The 18,407-nt window shown below is 44.2% G+C and overlaps 1 protein-coding gene across 2 annotated transcripts; it reads right to left on the bottom strand.

The window, feature by feature from the left end:
* Positions 1-1,771: 1,771 nt before the first annotated feature.
* MBOAT4 (membrane bound O-acyltransferase domain containing 4) lies at positions 1,772-16,667 on the bottom strand. 2 transcript variants are annotated; one of them, XM_023551141.2, is made up of 3 exons: positions 15,570-16,665; positions 12,881-13,105; positions 1,772-10,451 (listed from the first exon to the last, which is right to left on the bottom strand). In XM_023551141.2, the coding sequence occupies exons 1-3, from the start codon at positions 15,677-15,679 to the stop codon at positions 9,488-9,490; spliced, it is 1,299 nt and encodes a 432-aa protein (XP_023406909.2). In that variant the 5' UTR covers positions 15,680-16,665; the 3' UTR covers positions 1,772-9,487. The 2 variants fall into 2 exon arrangements, with proteins under 2 accessions (XP_023406909.2, XP_064128909.1); XM_064272839.1 differs by lacking the exon at positions 12,881-13,105 and having other exon boundaries at positions 15,570-16,667.
* Between the last annotated feature and the right edge of the window lie 1,740 nt (positions 16,668-18,407).

The following is an 18,407-nucleotide window of genomic DNA, read 5'->3' as shown; positions in this document are numbered from 1 at the left end:
CCAGTGAAAGGAACCAGGACTCCTTGGAGAAGCGATTGATTCCAGGGCTTAGCAAGGAAAACAAAGGATGAACTTGGAACACCTTGTGATGCTAGAAACTAGAGGTATGCTTGAAAAAGGATGGTGTCTTGTCAAAAGGACGTAAGAGCCCACCAGAAGGCACTCTCAGTGGCTAAAGCTGAGAAAATGTCTCAACAAAACAAATAGAATAGCCCTGATTACAAACTATAGAGTAAAACAAATATTCATGAATGGACATCTATATGAATAAGTAATTGAATGAATAAATGGGGAGAAATGACAGCTGTTCAGAAGAATTCTGATGAACATGTACAAGGAATGAAGGAAATACAAAATCTCCATTAGGCAAACACCACAGTAATAATTATTACAGGCCAGATCCACTCAGGGATGCTAAGATCATTGGAAGAAAGTTTGAGGAGAAATAAGATAGTATCATAGTCTCAAATATCTCCCCTAAGATATCTATCAATTACAAAGTGAAAAACAGTAATTTTACATTGGAGAGAACTAGCAGAGAACCCCTTAACCAATTGATCAAGGTGATGTTACACACACAGGTTGTCTCAGAGGCGGTTCCCGCATCGCAAGCAGCCACAAGACTCCTAGGATGAAGGGCCCACCCAGCAGCATCAACCCCCACATGGGTGCTATGCCCATCTAGTCCAGTTGAGCCACACACATGAGACGCTTACAGTGTTGGCAAAGTGAAAGCCATTATTTATAAAAAGTAGACAGCAAACGAGAGGAGCAGATTTATGGTGAGCCAGCCCCAATGGCTTCACTAGGGTTGGTGTCACACCCCCGAGCTAATTACCACAATATTATGGCTAAAACACCAGAAAATCTGATCAAATCGGCAACTATAAAAACACCTGCAGCAACAAAAACAATGGCGCCATGGTTCTAGCCCTTAGCAACGCCACCTTGGGATTAGAAGGTCATTGTCATTGGGTAATAACAACAGCCTTGACCAGAGCACATTGGTAGGTTCAAAAAGCAAATTAGCATAGGGTTTTAACCCTGTAGGTATACTGGTACATGTAAGCTGGGCTTATGGAAAATGTGTTTGTTGTTTTAACTAACTAAAGGGGTATTTTCATAAAGAATAATAAATTTCTGCTGAAACACCACACAAAAATTATATAGACAGTCATTTTGGTGTCACCCTCTCTGACAGTGTCACGCAGTGCAGTCCACATCCTCCCCCTCGCACTATCCTAGTGAAGCCACTGGCTGACCCCCAACCCCATTCATGCCCTACTTCCTACCGCAGGCAAGGGACCCACTTACGTCTCAAAGGGGACCTGCTTACCCTTCCCCAAAACCGAAGTCCATTTTTATGTTATTGGGAGGTCGCGGCTCAGATATCAGCAAGTGTGTGCCAAGGTTCAGGTGCTGGGGTCACAGGGCCATTTCCGGTATGGGCATGGCTGCACTGCCTGCTGTCTGTCGGCACGCAGTTCGTCTAGGCTGGGTCTGCCCCCATTGCTGACTGGCCTAGCTCTCAACCAGCAGATTCGGAACAGCCCTGGGCTGGCCCCAGTTCTGGCTGGCATCATGACAGCTCTGGAAGCGGAACTGTTCTGCGGGTGGCCCCCTTGCACAGGCTCGGAGGCTGCCTCAGGCGCCTGCCATGCTCCGGCTCCTGCTGTGCTCTGGCTCCTGCCATGCTGGCTCCTGCCATGCTGGATCCTGCCATGCTCCAGCTCCTGCCATTCTAGGTCCGAGCCGCCTGCTCTGCCTCTGGGTCTCGCCGCTCATGCTGCGGGTTGGCTCTGCTGTGTTGGTCGCTCTGGCCTCTCTGCTGCCTCTCTCGCTGCCATCATTTTTCCAGGTCTTCAGTGTTACTGGCTCAGTGTTACAGCCCTTTACTCATGTACAGGTCTTTACCAGGTCTGGGAGGTTCTCAGTGCAGGGCCCTGTGTCTCAAAGTGGCAGTCTCCTACCAGCTCTTTGTCACTCAGGAGGCCCCAAGTCTCTGTGGGATCTGCTGTTACATATGAAAACTCCTTGAAAATTTCAAGGCAGGGCTTCCCTCCAGATCTGCAGATCAATCAGTCATCTGAGGCAGACTGCAAACCCAGGGCCAGAAAGACCACATAATGGAACCTGTTGTGCCCCAAAGGTTAACATCGTCAGTAATAAAAGGTCTCTCTACATCGTGTCCCCCCTGATGTGATGCACTGAGAAGAACACAGCATCACTTCTGTCATTTTCTTGCCAAAAATGCATAACCTTACTCTAATTGTGAGAAAGGGTCAGACAAACCCAATCTGAGAGACATTCTACAAAGCAACTGAACGGTACTCATCAAAAGTGTCCAGATCATAAAAGACAAGGAGACTGAGGAACTGTTGTCCCAGACTGAAGGAGACCAAGGAGACACTAAGGAGGACGTGGAACCAGGGGTATCATCGCTGACATCAGATGGTGCTTGGATGAAAGCAGAGAATACGAGGAAGATGCTTACCTGTGTTTTATTGACTATGCAAAGGCATTCGACTGGGTGGATCATAACAAATTATGGATAACATTGAGAAGAATGGGAATTCCAGAACACTTAATTGTGCTCATGAGGAACCTGTACATAGTACAAGAGGCAGTCATTCAAACAGAACAAAGGGATACTGAATGGTTTAAAATCAGGGAAGGTATGAGTCAGGATTGTATCCTTTCACCATACTTATTTAATCTGTATGCTGTGCAAATAACCGGAGAAGCTGTACAGACTATATGAAGAAGAACTTGGCATCAGGATTGGAGGAAGACTTATTAACAACCTGCGATATGCAGAAGACACAACCTTGCTTGGTGAAAGTGAAGACGACTTGAAGCACTTACTGATGAAGATCAAAGATCACAGCCTTCAGTATGGATTACACCTCAACATAAAGAAGACAAAAATCCTCACAACTGGACCAATAAGCAACATCATGATAAACGGAGAAAATATTGAAGTTGTCAAGGATTTCATTTTACCTGGATCTATAATCAACGCCCATGCAAACAGCAGTTAAGAAACCAAACAATGTATTGCACTGGGCAAATCTACTGCAAAAGACCTCTTATAAAGTGTTAGAAAACAGAGATGTCACTTTAAGGACTAAGATGTGCCTGACCCAAACCAGGGTATTTTTAATCACCTCATATGCATGCAAAAGCTGGACAATGAATAAGGAAAGACAAAGAATTGATGCATTTGAATTGTGGTGTTGGTGAAAAATATTGAATATACCATGGACTGCCAGCAGAACAAACAAATCTGTCTTGGAAGAAGTACAGTGAGAAAGCTCTTCAGAAACAAGGATGGGAGACTTCATCTTATATACTTTGGACATGTTAGGAGGGACCAGTCCCTGGAGACGGACATCATGCTTGATGAAGTAGAGGGTCAGAGAAAAAGGAGAGCCTTAATGAGATGGATTGACACAGTGGCTGCAACAATGGACTCAAACAGAGCAAAGATTGTGAGGGTGGCTCAGGACCGGGCAAGTGCTTCATTCTGTTGCACATTGGGTCACCATGAGTCAGAAGCGACTTGACGGCACCTAACAACAAGGAGATATAAATGTATCATGGGGTCGTGCATTGAATCTGGAACAGAAAAATAACTTTAGAGGGAAAATTGGTGAAATCTGAATAAGCTCCCTACGTTAGTAGTTAATATTAACCAACATTAATTGGTTAATGTGAAAAACTTTTACATAGCCAATGTTAATTTCTTGGTTTTATGATTGTATTATGCTTATGCAAGTTGATAACATATAGGAAGCTGGGTGAACACTACTCTTGGTAGCTTTTCTGTAAGCCAAAGAATATTGAGTCAAAAATTAAAATTCAAGTTACAAAAGTGTATTGTTGTTGTTAGGTGCCATTGCCGTCGAGTTGATTCCAACTCATAGTGACCCTATAGGACAGAGTAGAACTGCCCCATAGGGCTTCCAAGGAGCGGCTGGTGGATTCAAACTGCCAACCTATTGGTTAGCACCCAAGCTCTTAACTACTGTGCCACTAGGCTCCAAAATGTGCATACCCATTACCCATTGCCATCGAGTTGATTCTGACTCATAGCGACCCTATAGGACAGAGTAGAGCTGCCCCATAAAGTTTCCGAGGAGTGCCTGGTGGATTCAAACTGCCAACCACGGTTTCCACAGGGCCAGTTATATATTTAAGAAATGGAAATAAAATTCTCTTTGCACTTCCCTTCCATCCTGAACATGTTCCCTTGAATTCAGATCATTATAATAAGTGTCACCCATTAGGAATCAATTAGGTTTTTGTCACACAATATTCTTCCTGTAGAGAAATGCAATCAGAGTTGTAAACAAACAATTTAGAAACAAAGTTGTGGAAAACATCCCATTAGTAAATTGAGGATGCCAGAACACTCCATCCTATATGACTTCGCACTGGTGAGCCTACCGAAGGCACTCAATTCAACATACTCAGATTGGTCATGCAACCAGACCACGGTAACACCCAGATTATATGAATGACACAAATTCCCTGCAAGGAAAAAAGTACATAAATGTGTAATTATCTAAACTGTAGTAGCTTAAAAGGTATTTCTGCAGTAATAAAACAAAAAAACAAACCTGTTGCTGTCAAGTCAATTTTGACTCATAGTGACCCTACAGGACAGAGTAGAACTGCCCCCATAGAGTTTCCAAGGAGCGCCTGGGTAGATTCAAACTGCCAACCTTTTGGTTAGCAGTCATAGCTCTTAACCACTACACCACCGGGGTTTCCTCTGCAGAAATAGATGCAACCAAAACCAAGCAAAACAAACAAAGACACTTACTTAGAAATAATCTGGCATCTCTAGCTATGGTTGTGAATTGTTCCTGGAAGTGAGGTAGGTCTAAAGCAGATTAATATATTATAAGTATTTGACAGTTACCAGCTGCCAAGTACAGGTTGAGAAATCAAAACCATTATTCAGGAAATAACAAGTCATGGAAGTTAATAGTGTTTCATTAGTACTGGAGAAATATTGTTTTTCTCTGTTTTTTAATGAAACTCAAAAATATCAGTTTGCGTGATCTTGGGGAACATCTAGCTCAATTGGCATAACATAGTTTATAAAGAAAATGTTCTACATTTTACTTTGGTGAGTAGCATCCGGGGTCTTAAAAGCCTGTGAGTAGCCATTTAAGATACTCCACTGTTCTCACCCCTTCAGGAGCAAGGGAGAATGCAGAAAACTAAACATATAAGGGAAAGATTAGTCCAAAGAACTAACAGGCCACATCTACCATGGCCTCCACCAGACTGAGTCCAGCACAGCAAGACGGTGCCCAGCTACCACCACTGACTGCTCTGACAGGGATCACAATAGAGGGTCCCAGACAGAGATGGAGAAATATGTAGAACAAAATTCTAACTCACAAAAAAAAGACCAGACTTACTGGCCTGACAGAGACTAGAGAAACCCTGGGAGTATGGCCCCCGGACACCCTTTTAGCTCAGTAATGAAATCACTCCCCAAGTTCACCCTTCAGCCAAAGATTAGAAATGAGACTAAAGTGGCACACAGCCCAGGGGCAAGGAAAAGAAGGCAGGAGTGGTCAGGAAACCTGATAATAGCGAACCCAAGGTTCAGAAGGGGAGAGTGTTGACATGTCGTGGGGTTGTTAACCAAGGTCATAAAACAAGCTAGTTTGTTCTGTAAACCTTCATCTAAAGTACTATATATATATATATATATATCAGTTTGTTTTTCTTTATATGGTAGGAGACAAGCAAAGAAACATACTAGAAAATGCCTTGGACACTGAGCAGATTTTCTTTCATTTCTTCCTGTTGGATGAGTAAAGGCAGGTTGGAGAAGGTTGCTTTGCTTTTCCTGCTAACTGTGCTAAAAAATGATAAAGTGCTTACAGAATCCAAACGCCTTCACTTAAAAAAAAAAATTAAAGAAAGAGCTATTTTATCTAAACGCTGTTTTGGCAGCCTAGGGAACTTGGGGCCCCATGTATTCAGGTCTCACAGCCGTTTAGTGCAAAAACCGGGGCTGAGCCAGACCTCGGCCTCCTGGAGCCTCCTGGAAGGCCACTTCACCACGATGACTATGTAATATCAGAGTCAGCAGTGATTAGGAATAAAATGCAGACGTCCTAATGCCCGTTTTACTCTTCCTTTTGAAATGCTTTGGAAATAGGGTGCAGTTGAGCAAGTTCACATAAGATGTACTCACTAGTCCTTCACCTCTCAGTGCTGAGCCCTGAGATTTCAGAGAACCAAGCTTCCTGCATGATCTGCTCTGTTATGTGCAGAAGAACCTGTTGGAAGTGACCTGACTCTACCGTCCAATAGTTGGGATTATAATGGAGATAATTACTAACTAATGTCACTTTATTCTTCTCTAGCAATTGGTCATTGCAATGCCCGTAATCTTTTTGGTCTTTACAGTGCCCCTATGCATTGTCCTTGGTTGTTGTTGAGTCGATTCCGACTCACGGCCACCCCATGTGTACAGGGTAGAGCTGCTCCATAGAGTTTGTTTTTTTTTTTTAATAATTTTTATTGTGATTTAAGTGAAAGTTTACAAATCAAGTCAGTCTCTCACACAAAAACCCATATACACCTTGCTACACACTCCCAATTACTCTCCCCCTAATGAGACAGCCTGCTCTCTCCCTCCATTCTCTTTTCGTGTCCTTTTCCACCAGCTTCTAACCCCCTCCACCCTCTAATCTCCCCTCCAGACAGGAGAAGCCAACATAGTCTCAAGTGTCCACCTAATCCAAGAAGCTCACTCCTCACCAGCATCCCTCTCCAACCCATTGTCCAGTCCAATCCATGTCTGAAGAGTTGGCTTTGGGAATGGTTCCTGTCCTGGGCCAATAGAAGGCCTGGGGGCCATGACCACCAAGGTCCTTCCAGTCTCAGTCAGACCATTAAGTCTGGTCTTACGAGAATTTGGGGTCTGCATCCCACTGCTCTTCTGCTCCCTCAGGGCTTCTCTGTTGTGTTCCCTGTCAGGACAGTCATCGGTTGTAGCCGGACACCATCTAGTTCTTCTAGTCTCAGGATGATGTAGTCGCTGGTTCATGTGGCCCTTTCTGTCTCTTGGGCTCGTAATCAACTGTGTCCTTGGTGTCCTTCATTCTCCTTTGATCCAGGTGGGTTGAGACCAATTGATGCATCTTAGATGGCTGCTTGCTAGCGTTTAAGACCCCAGACGCCACTCTTCAAAGTGGGGTGCAGAATGTTTTGTTAATAGATTTTATTATGCCAATTGATTTAGATGTCCCCTGAAACCATGGTCCCCAGACCCCTGCCCCCACTACGCTGGCCTTCGAAGCACTGTTTATTCAGGAAACTTCTTTGCTTTTGGTTTAGTCCAATTGTGCTGACCTCCCCTGTATTGTGTGCTGTCTTTCCCTTCACCTAAAATAGTTCTTATCTACTATCTAATTAGTGAATACCCCTCTCCCAACCTCCCTCCCTCCCCTCTCTCATAACCACAAAAGAATGTTTTCTTCTCAGTTTAAACTATTTCTTAAGTTCTTATAATCGTGGTCTTACACAATATTTGTCCTTTTGCAACTGACTAATTTCACTCAGCATAATGCCTTCCAGGTTCCTCCGTGTTATGAAATGTTTCACAGATTCCTCACTGTTCTTTATCAATGTGTAGTATTCCATTGTGTGAATATACCATAATTTATTTATCCATTCATCCATTGATGGACACCTTGGTTGCTTCCATCTTTTTGCTATTGTAAACAGTGCTGCAATAAATATGGGTGTGCATATATCTGTTTGTGTAAAGGCTCTTATTTCTCTAGAATATATTCCAAGGAGTGGGATTGCTGGGTTGTACGGTAGTTCTATTCCATAGAGTTTTTGAGGCTGTAACCTTTCAGAAGCAGAACGCCAGAACTGCCTCCTTTTGGCTAGTATTCGAGGGCTTAACCATTTGCGCCACCCAGGGATCCCAGATTAAACTTTAAAAGACTTTATTAACCAAGCTCTTTTTATAATTTAACATTTTCTCCTAAGAATTGCCCTAGTCATTAGAAGTACTCACTTAAAAATTACTGAAATACTTTCACAAAAAATAAAATGAAATTAAACATATGTAGAGCTGGAAAAATTTTCACAAACTGAACACACCCATGTAGCCAGCTCCCCAGAAGCACCCCCTTAAAAGGCACTTGTTTTAACACTTCTGTAATAGTCGATCATAATTTGCTCAACAACGCTAATGTGGAACATTGCTTTCTATTATTACCTCTATTGCTTTTCATTTTCCCCCAGTTTATAGCACCCTCCTCGTCCACACTTGCCTCTGCGGGGTAGATTCTCAGGATAGTCATCTCGGTGGCATGTTTGCAATGGGTTAACACCGCCATCTCATGCTCTTTCCCTGTTGATGGCCCCCAGCCCTGGGAAACCCCAACCATCTACTCTGTCTCCTCTGAGCCACTGAGTACAAACAGAAAAAGTACAGAACATGAAGATTAAGGGCACCACAATCAAGACCTCAGCTGCTAACCAAAAGGTCAGCAGTTCAAATCCACCAGCCACTCCTTGGAAACCCTATGGGGTAGTTCTACTCTGTCCCATAGGGTTGCTATGAGTCTGAATCAACTAGACAGCAACGGCTTTGGGTTTTTTTGGATGCTCACTAAGAACTCTCTGAGTGGTGCAAACAGTTCATGCTATTCGAAAGGTTTATGATTCAAGTTCACCCAGAAGCACCTCAGAAGAAAGGCCTGCAGATCTACTTCCAAAAGACCAGCTGCTGAAAACCCTACGGAGCCCAGTTCCACTCTGACACACACAGGGTCGCCAGGAGTCAAAACGGACCTGACGGCAGCTGGTTCTGTGCTCCCCGAGGCCCTTGCTGCTTGTTGTGCTGAGCTGTGTGCTAACACGGCGTTTATGCCTTACTTTCCTACAGCTGCCATCACAAAATACCACAAATAGGTGCCTTAAAACAGCAGAAATTTATTCTCACAGTTCTGGAGGCCAGAAGTGGGAATTCAGGGTGTCAGCAGGGCAATGCTCTCCAAAGGCTCCGAAAGAGTGCCTCCGTGGTCTCTGTTCTGGCAGCCCCAGGCATTCCTGTGGCAGCTTAACTCCAGCCTCTATCTCCCTCATCCCATGGGGTTTGTCCCTGTGTGTTTCTCAGTGTGTGTGTCTCTTCTTTTTATAAGGACACCACATATTGGATTAGGGCCAACCCTACGCCACTGTGACCTCATCGTATCAACTTACTATACCTGCAATGACCCTGTGTCCAAATTCACAGGATCCGGTGGTTAGGACTTCAACATATATTTGGGGGGATCAACTCAACCCATAATATTCCGTAACAACATTCGACACTTAAAAAAAAACAAAAAACGTTCTATTATGGAAAGTTCAAAGATACACGTCATCAATGCATCATTTGACACTTTCAAAGCTCTGCTTCATGGATGTAGAAGGTGAACGTCAGGGAAAGATGTCAGTTACATCTGTGCTTTCTCCTTGCTAGGAGAAAAAGCAAAACAAGGTACACCACAGGAAATACACTATTGGAAGAATTACACAGCAACCAGAGAAAGGACGGGCTCCGAAACTCCACAGCCAGCATGATATAGGCAATGATGAGCTGGGTGTGGGCCCAGGTGACAGTTCTATAGAGCAGCCTCACAGGCCAGGATCTGATAAACATATTGGCAAAGGTGTGAATCAGGTAGTCGGCTTCCACCATCATTGCCCAGCAGAAGAAACCAAACACTTGTCCTGGGTGGAGGCCATGCCACCAGGCCGAGAAGGCAAATGTTTGCAACAGTGGCCAGGCCCTGCTGCGCTGGAATATCACGCGCCTGAGCCAGCGAGCTGTGCTTTGGTTCCACTTTCTCGTGAACAGGGATATCCTGTGGGTTGTCTCCAGGGTCCAAATGTCTGTGTCAGGGACGTAGGCTTCCTCACCAAGGCCCCGACCAAACTCAGACCCAAAGCCAGCTGCATGCAGAAGGGAGTCATCCAGCACCCAGTGAGAGTAGTAGGTGAGTTTGAAGAGGCTGGCTGTGGACCACATGACATAGATGCACTCAAGTTGCTGGCAGTCCCTCAGCCCTGCTCCGGCACTGACCACCTGCCTCAGGGCTGCTTTCAGGTACTCTAGTCCCAGAATCTGCACACCTCTCCAGCTCAGAGCCCGGAAAGAGTGCCTGGGACCCAAAGAGCTGGATCCTTCAACACGAGCCTGAAATCTTTTGAAGGAACACAGAGGGCCTCCCAGGAGGCCAGGGAAAAAGAGCAAGTAGCTGAAATAGGGCAGTGCCTCACGCAGATGCTCAGACAAAGAGCTCCTCATCCTGATGCCTCTGGATGCTGCCTCCACTTTCCCTTCACCAATGTCCAGAGAGAGGGACGTGACCCTCTGGGTCAAGAGCATGAGGGAAGAAAGAGTGATGCAGTACCTGAAAGAGATTTTTTTTTAATGTAAAAACACTACATATTTACTCTATCCCTCCCATTCTAGGCCCTCACACATGACCCCCCAACCAAGGATGGCTCTAAACAGCCAGGTTCCATGTGACGGCCTGCAGTGCTTCACAAAGACTCCAGGATCAATTCAGAACCACGGGCTACTCCTGGCATGATCAAAAGGTAAATGGGCAAATCCATCATTGCAAATATAAGAATGACAAGGAATACTGGAGGGAAATTTGAGTATTTCTAAAACAAACAAACCTGTTGCCATCAAGTTGATTCCAACTCATAGCGACCCTATAGGACAGAGCAGAACTGCCCCATAGTGTTTCCAAAGAGCAGCTGGTGGATTTGAACTGCCAACCTTTTGGTTAGCAGCCGTGGCACTTAACCACTACGCCACCAGGGTTTCCATACTATTTCTAAGAATAGCTTTAAAAAGATTAGGCTCGGGCACTGGGAAATAGCCTGGGAGAAACTGGCCATAAAAGAAGCAAAAACATACTAGTGGAGACAGTGCAGAAAGTTGAAGATTTTTAAATATAAACCAAGCCCGGACTGTAAGATTCTCCACGATTTGGGATTTTTCTAGGGAATGGTGAGTCAAGCTTGAGGCTCAGGGATGTGCACTGGGTCATTAGGAATTTGATGTGTGTTCTTAACCAGTCACCTGAGTTACTGCATTACTGCTTCACCATCACAGAGCAGAAAAGATCCTGCCGCCAAGACTGCTGAGAACAATTAATGAAAATGTCTGTGACACACGCTGCCATAGGTATGGTGTCCCGTAGAGAGAAATCAGCACTCTTTCCCAACCAGTGCTGTTTCTGGGTGTCTAAGGGTTTAAGGATGACTGATCCCCTCACTTGACTTATCCTAATAAAGAACAACACACACACGCCAGTTGTCTTTGAGTCGATTCCGACTCATGGTGACCTCATGAGTGTCAGAGTAGAACTGTGCTCCGTAGGATTTTCAATGGCTAATTTTTCAGAAGTAGATTGCCAGGACTTTCTTCCAAGGTGCCTGTGGACTTGAACCACCAACCTTTCAGTTAACAGCTGAGCGTGTTAACTGTTTGTACCACCCAGGGACTCAAAAAAAAAAAAAACTGAAAGCAACCAAAAACCAAAACCCAACGCCATCGAGTCAATTCTGACTCATAGTGACCCTATGGGACAGAGTAGAACTGCCCCCATACAGTTTCCAAGGAGTGTGTGGTGGATTCGAACTGTCAACCTTTTGGTTAGCAGCTATAGCTCTTAACCACTACGCCACCAGGATCTCCTCTGGAGGTAAAGCAGTCTCCAAATACCACCCCATCCTGCTCACTCTCCCGCCCAGTTAAGCTCTGGCTCAGCCGTCCTCCCATTCCAGGTCCCGTCCAACTTGCTCATCCAGCCCTTATCAGGTCAATGCTTCCTACTAAAATCCTGATTTACCACACCCCAGTCAGTACTTCCCACTCTCCACCCACTTGCCATCTTGCCTTTTCTTCAAAGAAACAAGCCCTGAAGCCTTCAGTGAGAATAGTCATAATAAAGAAAAGGATTCTGGGTGTGGTAGGGAGGACAAAGTAAGTGAACCAATGGCAGGGTAGAATCAGAGAGGTGACCCACTGAGATAAGTTATGGCCTCCATCCTCTTGCATGACCATGGACTCATGCCAGTGGTGACAAGCAGAGGGAGTCAGGAACATCTGACCTGAAGATTGCAGATGTGTGTGCTTCCCCCTAAGACTGATGACCTGACTGATTGATGAAAACACCTCTCCAGACTGTAATTAGCTCCTGATTTTTTTTCCCCAAGTTTGGGCAACTACCCTTCTCTCTGGGGCGATGGGAACAGCTGAGTCTAGATGAAAGGAAAACCCTTGTAAAAGCAGCTGCCTTGTAGCAGCTGCATGGGAAGGCAGTGAAGGTGGACAGTAGGTTTCCATCATCCCTGTCCTGCTATTCAGTGAGGCTGCTGACTGTGTGTCTAAGCCACCCACACTGAGGCCAGCGAACTGCACTTAAGTCACATCCAGGCAGGCCTTGTCTGTGGGTTCTGGGGCTCCTGATTCACCTGCCTCCTCTCCCCAGTGTCCTCAGGCACAGCGCTCATCACGGCTAAGTGCCAGTGTGTTACCCCTAGGCAGCACGTGGTAGCTAATAGTCATGTAACTACACGTACAATCGTTACACCCAATGTAACAATCTTGCAAGATAGGTATTGTTATCCCCATTTTTTTTCCAGAAAAAGAAATTGAGGCTGACAGAGGTTAAACGACTTGCTCAAGCTCACGCAGTTCAAATGTGGAAGAATGAGGCTTCAAACTCAACATCCAGGCTTTCTCCACTACCACATGGGGCAGGCAAACCCTGGGTAGGCTCAGTACAGCCTGTTGCACTACCAAATGAACAGAATTCTTTACCTCATGGAAGGAGGCTCTTGAAGATAATATTCCGTGTAGTGCAGACCCAGGTGACACAGGGTCTGCCAGGTCATCTGAAAGAAGAAAGTGCACCTGTGGACTTCCTGTGGCCTGAGGGAGTGGATCAGAACCACAGTGCAGAAGGCAGGGATGAAGACAAGCACAGCATAGGAACCCAGGGCAGCCAAGGCCAGGAGGTGCCCTCCAGCCAAGAGAAAGACATACCTGAAAGAAAAGGAAAACCTGGTGTTATGGAGTGAATTGTGTCCCCCAGAAAGAGGACTAAGGTGCACCTGACCCAAGCAATGGTATTTTCAATCACCTGAGATGCATGCGAAAGTTGGACAATGAATAAGGAAGACTGAAGAAGAACTGATGCCTTTGAATTATGGTGTTGGTGAAGAATGCTGAATATACCATAGACTGCCAGAAGAAAAAACGAATCTGTCTTGGAAGAAGACAGAATGGATATCATAGCACCACAGCACAGTGCCAGGTTGGGAGAACTGCTTTCTTTCCTGGGGGAGACTAGTAGGACTGTCTGTGTGAGGAGCTCTATTAGAGAAAGGTCCTGGGCCATTTGGAGCCTACGCCCCAGGTTAACTCCTCCAACTCCCCACCCAAACTCCCAGTTCCAATTAACACTGTGTTCAAGCCTTGACTTCCCTACTATGGGAAAATTAGGGGAACACATATTCCTTCCATAGCAGAAGTGGACGCCTGAAGCAACCTTCCCAGCCAAAGGCAGTTGTCCTCAGGGGATTTATAAACATGAAAATGTCTAAAAATGTACAAGATAGGATATATGATTACTGAGTGCTTATTTTATTCTGGGCATTTTGCTACTCCCTTTACAAGGAATACAAAACCAAACCCGTTACGTCAATTCCGACTTGTAGCGACCCTATAGGACAGAGTAGAACCGCCCTACAGAGTTTCCAAGGAGCGGCTGGTGGATTCGAACTGCCGACCTTTTGGTAGCAGCCAAGCTCTTAATCCCTGGGCCACCAGGGTTCCTTACAAGGAATATCTTTATTTAATCCTTAAAATAACCCCATGAAACAGGCATTATTATCTCCATTTTACAGATGAGGAAAGAGCACCTCAGAGAGTTCATTTACAGTCCCCAAACCACACAAGGACACTTGGTAAGAACTGTGGAGCCAGGACTCACCAGGCTGACTCCAAAACCAGTAGTCTTAACCGTACATTAACTCCACGGGGGTATTGTTTTGTGATGTATTGTTTTGTGATTCTTTTCTCACAGGAAACTTCTTTACAACTACCACCTCCTATCCCCGTAAACGAAAGTAAGGGCCGTCAACCAGGGACGAACACGTGATAACATACCACAGTCCAATCAAACTCAGCAATCCTAACCGATGGTTAGGTATAGCTAGATCTTATTTAAGAAATCCCAATATATAAAAATCCTAATTTATGAACTATTAGGAGATGGTTCTTCGGCAATGGATTCTTCACCCCTCCAGGCCAGAGCTCAGTAGCTCTACGAAAAGATATTTCACAGAAGAATTTTTTTTAAATAGGGCGTTTTTAATATATTGAACTTATTTAACATAAAAAAAATTATTACAATGGAATATTACTCAGCCATAAAGAGACAGGAAGTCCTGCTGCATGCTGCAACATGGATGAACCTTCAAATATCATGCTGAGTGAAAGAAATCAGACATAAAAGGACAAATACTGCATAATCTCACTTACGTGAAATAAGCATATATGGGGAAACTAAAGCTTATTTAGTAGCCACCAGGGATCGGAGGAGGGGGAAAGGGGAAGCTTTTGCTTGGGAGGACTGGGGGATTGAGTTTATGTTAAAGATGGCGGAATGGTTTGGAAAAGGGCAGTGAGAATGGTCGTACAACTTGAGGAATGTAATTGGTGTCACTGAGTTGTACATGTAGAAATTGTTGGGATGGCATGTTTTGATATGTATATTTTCACCATAATAAAAAAAAATTACAATCAATTCATCAGATCTCTGGTGACAATTTTTGAATCCCAAACTAAGATATATTTCAGCTAAAAAGATTTATTTCATTTCTCTGAGAAGTGGTTCAAAGGCATTTTAGAAATCACACTTAGTTATAAAAAAAAAAAAAAACCCACTGCCACTGAGTCGATTGCGAGTCACAGTCACCCCATAGGACAGAGGAGAACTGCCTCATAAGGTTTCCAAGGAGCAGCTGGTGGATTTGAACAGCTGACCTTTTGGTTAGCAGCCACAGCTCTTAACCACTGTGCCACCCAGACTCTATTTAGTTATATATTTGGTAAAATTTAATTTTATTGAAAATGATAAATTATACAAAATTAAGACTGCTCCAGAACACCTGGGACACACGGTTGGCAAAGATGTATCCATTTGAGGAATCTTGCACCACCTCAACCTCCATCTCTCCCCACAGCTTATTGTCATCCTTTACCCATTTAATGCGAACCTATTAACCTTTGACTGTGAGTCAGTACAGACATGATGTCAATTCCCCATTCAGTTTTACTACATTATGCATATTCATTTAAGCAATCATTAATCAGTGGCAATGACGCTAAGTTAGAAACAAGAAGTGTAATAAATATTTAATCTTCATATCTGCAGTCTAATCCATGCTTTTTGCCCAACGATAGTATTCACAAACGTAAGAACAAAATTAGCCATCAAGCCTACCTGGATTGAGTGGAAAATGAATCCATGGTGCAGAGATAATTAAACAGAAGTGCAAAAGGGAAAGCAGCCCCTTGATAAAGTGACAGAGGATGGAGCTGAAGCCAATCCATTATGAACTGGGACAAAAGACACTGTCCTTTCCAGGGCCCTTAGCTGGCTGCCTTCCTGCAAGAGAAATCTCAACCAGGCTCTCTTTGATCTTTTTATATGATTCAGGGAGGCCAGGGTGAGCGAAGGGCAAACAAAGCACTAGTGATAAGCCCTATGAAAGCTAGCTTTCTGATAAAGGGAACTGCTGTATAGAAACCAAAATGCGGTTGGGTGTTACATTACTCAATAACAGCATGTACTAAAACACTGCTTTCAGAAGCTGTGGTTTTTCTCAGTTTACATTCCACATTGTTTGCCTTTCCGGTCATAAGGCTGTATATTTTCTTCACTAAGCTAGTGAAAAATCTCATTTTCCTGTTGTGGACTGACGACTTGGTAGACTGGGGAATGGGAACAAGAAGGTGGGCGTGAGAAAGGGCGATGGGTTCTCAGAGCAGAAAAACAAGATTCTACCCCCCAACCATCACTGTCCTCCTTACACCACCTTTGTTTTTTTTATGGTGCCAACCACCATCCCTTACATGTCTCAGTTACTTTATTGTCCATCTCCCTAATGCAATGTGAGCTCTGCAAGCGAGGGACTTTGTTTATTGCTATAACCCCAGCACACAGAACAGTGTGGGGGTACCAGCTATGGACTCAGTAAATATTTGTTAAAGGAAAGAATGTTCTGAGGAAGCAAAAGGGAAGCTTTTCCTCTGCAATGTGGGCAAGAAATGTGAAGAGACTGCCTAGAGGCAAGACAAGATCAACAGGCTATCTCATGGCTAGCAGATGGCCATCTACTAAGCCCAAGACATTATAGGGCTGTCCCCGATCAGCTGTTTTTCATCTCTAAAGGCACAGGCAAAAGCAAGCAGCCTTAAAAAAGGATGGGAGAATATAGCCTGACTGAGAGCATCATAAGAGCAAGGACCATATTATAGTCAAAGAAAGCACCACACACAGAAAACCCGAGAGCCTCTACTGACTGAGGAGCTTTCAGCAAGTCACTTTACCTCTCCAAGGCTGAGCACCTTCATCTTAAAATTGTTGTTATTGTCAGGTGCAGTCGAGTCAGTTCCGACTCATAGTGACTCGATGTATTAACAGAGGGGAACACTGCCGGTCCTGCACCATCCTCACAATCATTTTTATGCTTGAGCCCATCGTTGTAGCCACTGTGTCAGTCCATCTCGCTGAGGGTCTTCCTCTTTTTTGCTGACCCTCTATTTTAACCAAGCATGATGTCTTTCTTCAGGGACTGGTCCCTCCTGATAACATGTCCAAAATACATAATACAAAGTCTCGCCATCCTTGCTTCTAAGAAACATTCTGGTTGTACTTCTTCCAAGGCAGTTTTGTTCGTTCTTCTGGCAGTCCATGGTATATTCAGTATTCTTCGCCAACACCATAATTTAAAGGCATCAATTCTTCGGTCTTCCTTATTCAGATTAAAATTAGACATACCTAATTCCTGCCTCAACAAAATTGTTAGGAAGATTAGATAAAGCACGTAAAGGTATTCGGTATGAAGCTGGTTGGCTGAATGCAGTTGAAGGTAAACAACTGAATAATTAAAATTATGTGAGGGGAGGGAAGAGCTCAGTTTCTAGGGTGGGAGTCTGAGGTAATGGTGAGCCAACTAGCAGAGACAGAGATGGTGGAAAGTCTGTTGAGTCTGGAGGACAGATGAGTTTGAGATGAAAACTGCATGCCTGCACCATTAATGAAATACAGCACTTCCATTGTGAAACGATTTGGAGAAATCTGTAATGACATGTAAATATTCACACAATATTCTTTAAACTGAAAGAAGTAGGTTATAAAATAGTATGTACAATGCAATTCCACATTTACTGAAGTGTGTATATGTATGCAAATATATATGCAGACAGAAAAGACCGAAATGCACCAGAATATTAATAATGGTTATGTCTGGGAAAAAAAAATTATGAGCAGTATTGGGCTACCATTTTGACAGACCCTGTGATAAATGCTAGGAATATAAGGATGAAAATAAGACATAGTCCCATCCCTCAAGAAGCTCTCAATCTACTTCAGAGACAGAAATGTAAACAACTCTTTTTATTAAAGAATTATAGGTGTAGCATGTCCCAAACATGTAGGCTTCCAGTCTACCCAGATGCACCTCAGAAAAAAGGCCTTTGCCATCTACTTCTGAAAAATCAGCCACTGAAAACCTTAGGGAACAAAGCTCTACTCTGACACGCATGGGGTCACCATGAGTGGGAGTGGACTCAGCACAACTGGTTCGGTATTTTTTAATACCACGGGCTTACTGTAGCGGATAAGGAAAAGAAACAACTGCAGAGATGGAGAATTAAAGTAGATTCTGGAGACGCGGAAATGCTTACATGGAAGCATGAGGCTTCGGAGGTAGGGCCAGCTAGGATGACTCTAAAGTATTTTGGCTTGAGCAGCTGGGTTAATCGAAGATTCCTTTAGCGAGGTGGAGAGCAAAGGACGAGTGGAAGGGGGAGGGGTGGCGAAAATCGAAAGTTCCGCTCGGAAGTTTTAGGTTCGATAAGACTTTGAGGCTTCCAAGTGAGGATGCCAAGTAGGCAATCAAATTATCAATCAGGTGTGAAGTTCGGCAAAGAGGACAGACCTAGAGAATCAGAGAATGCCAGCAGGTAGAGGGCACTTAAACTAGGGAAGGAATAGCTCATAAGGAATGAGAAAAGGACCGAGAGCACAGGAGGAGGAGGAATCCTAAAACATAGT

The sequence above is a fragment of the Loxodonta africana genome, chromosome 19, assembly GCF_030014295.1.
Source record: "Loxodonta africana isolate mLoxAfr1 chromosome 19, mLoxAfr1.hap2, whole genome shotgun sequence".
NCBI classification, from domain to species: domain Eukaryota; kingdom Metazoa; phylum Chordata; class Mammalia; order Proboscidea; family Elephantidae; genus Loxodonta; species Loxodonta africana.
Note: the sequence above shows the minus strand (reverse complement) of the source record. Positions and strands in the feature narration are given on the sequence as shown.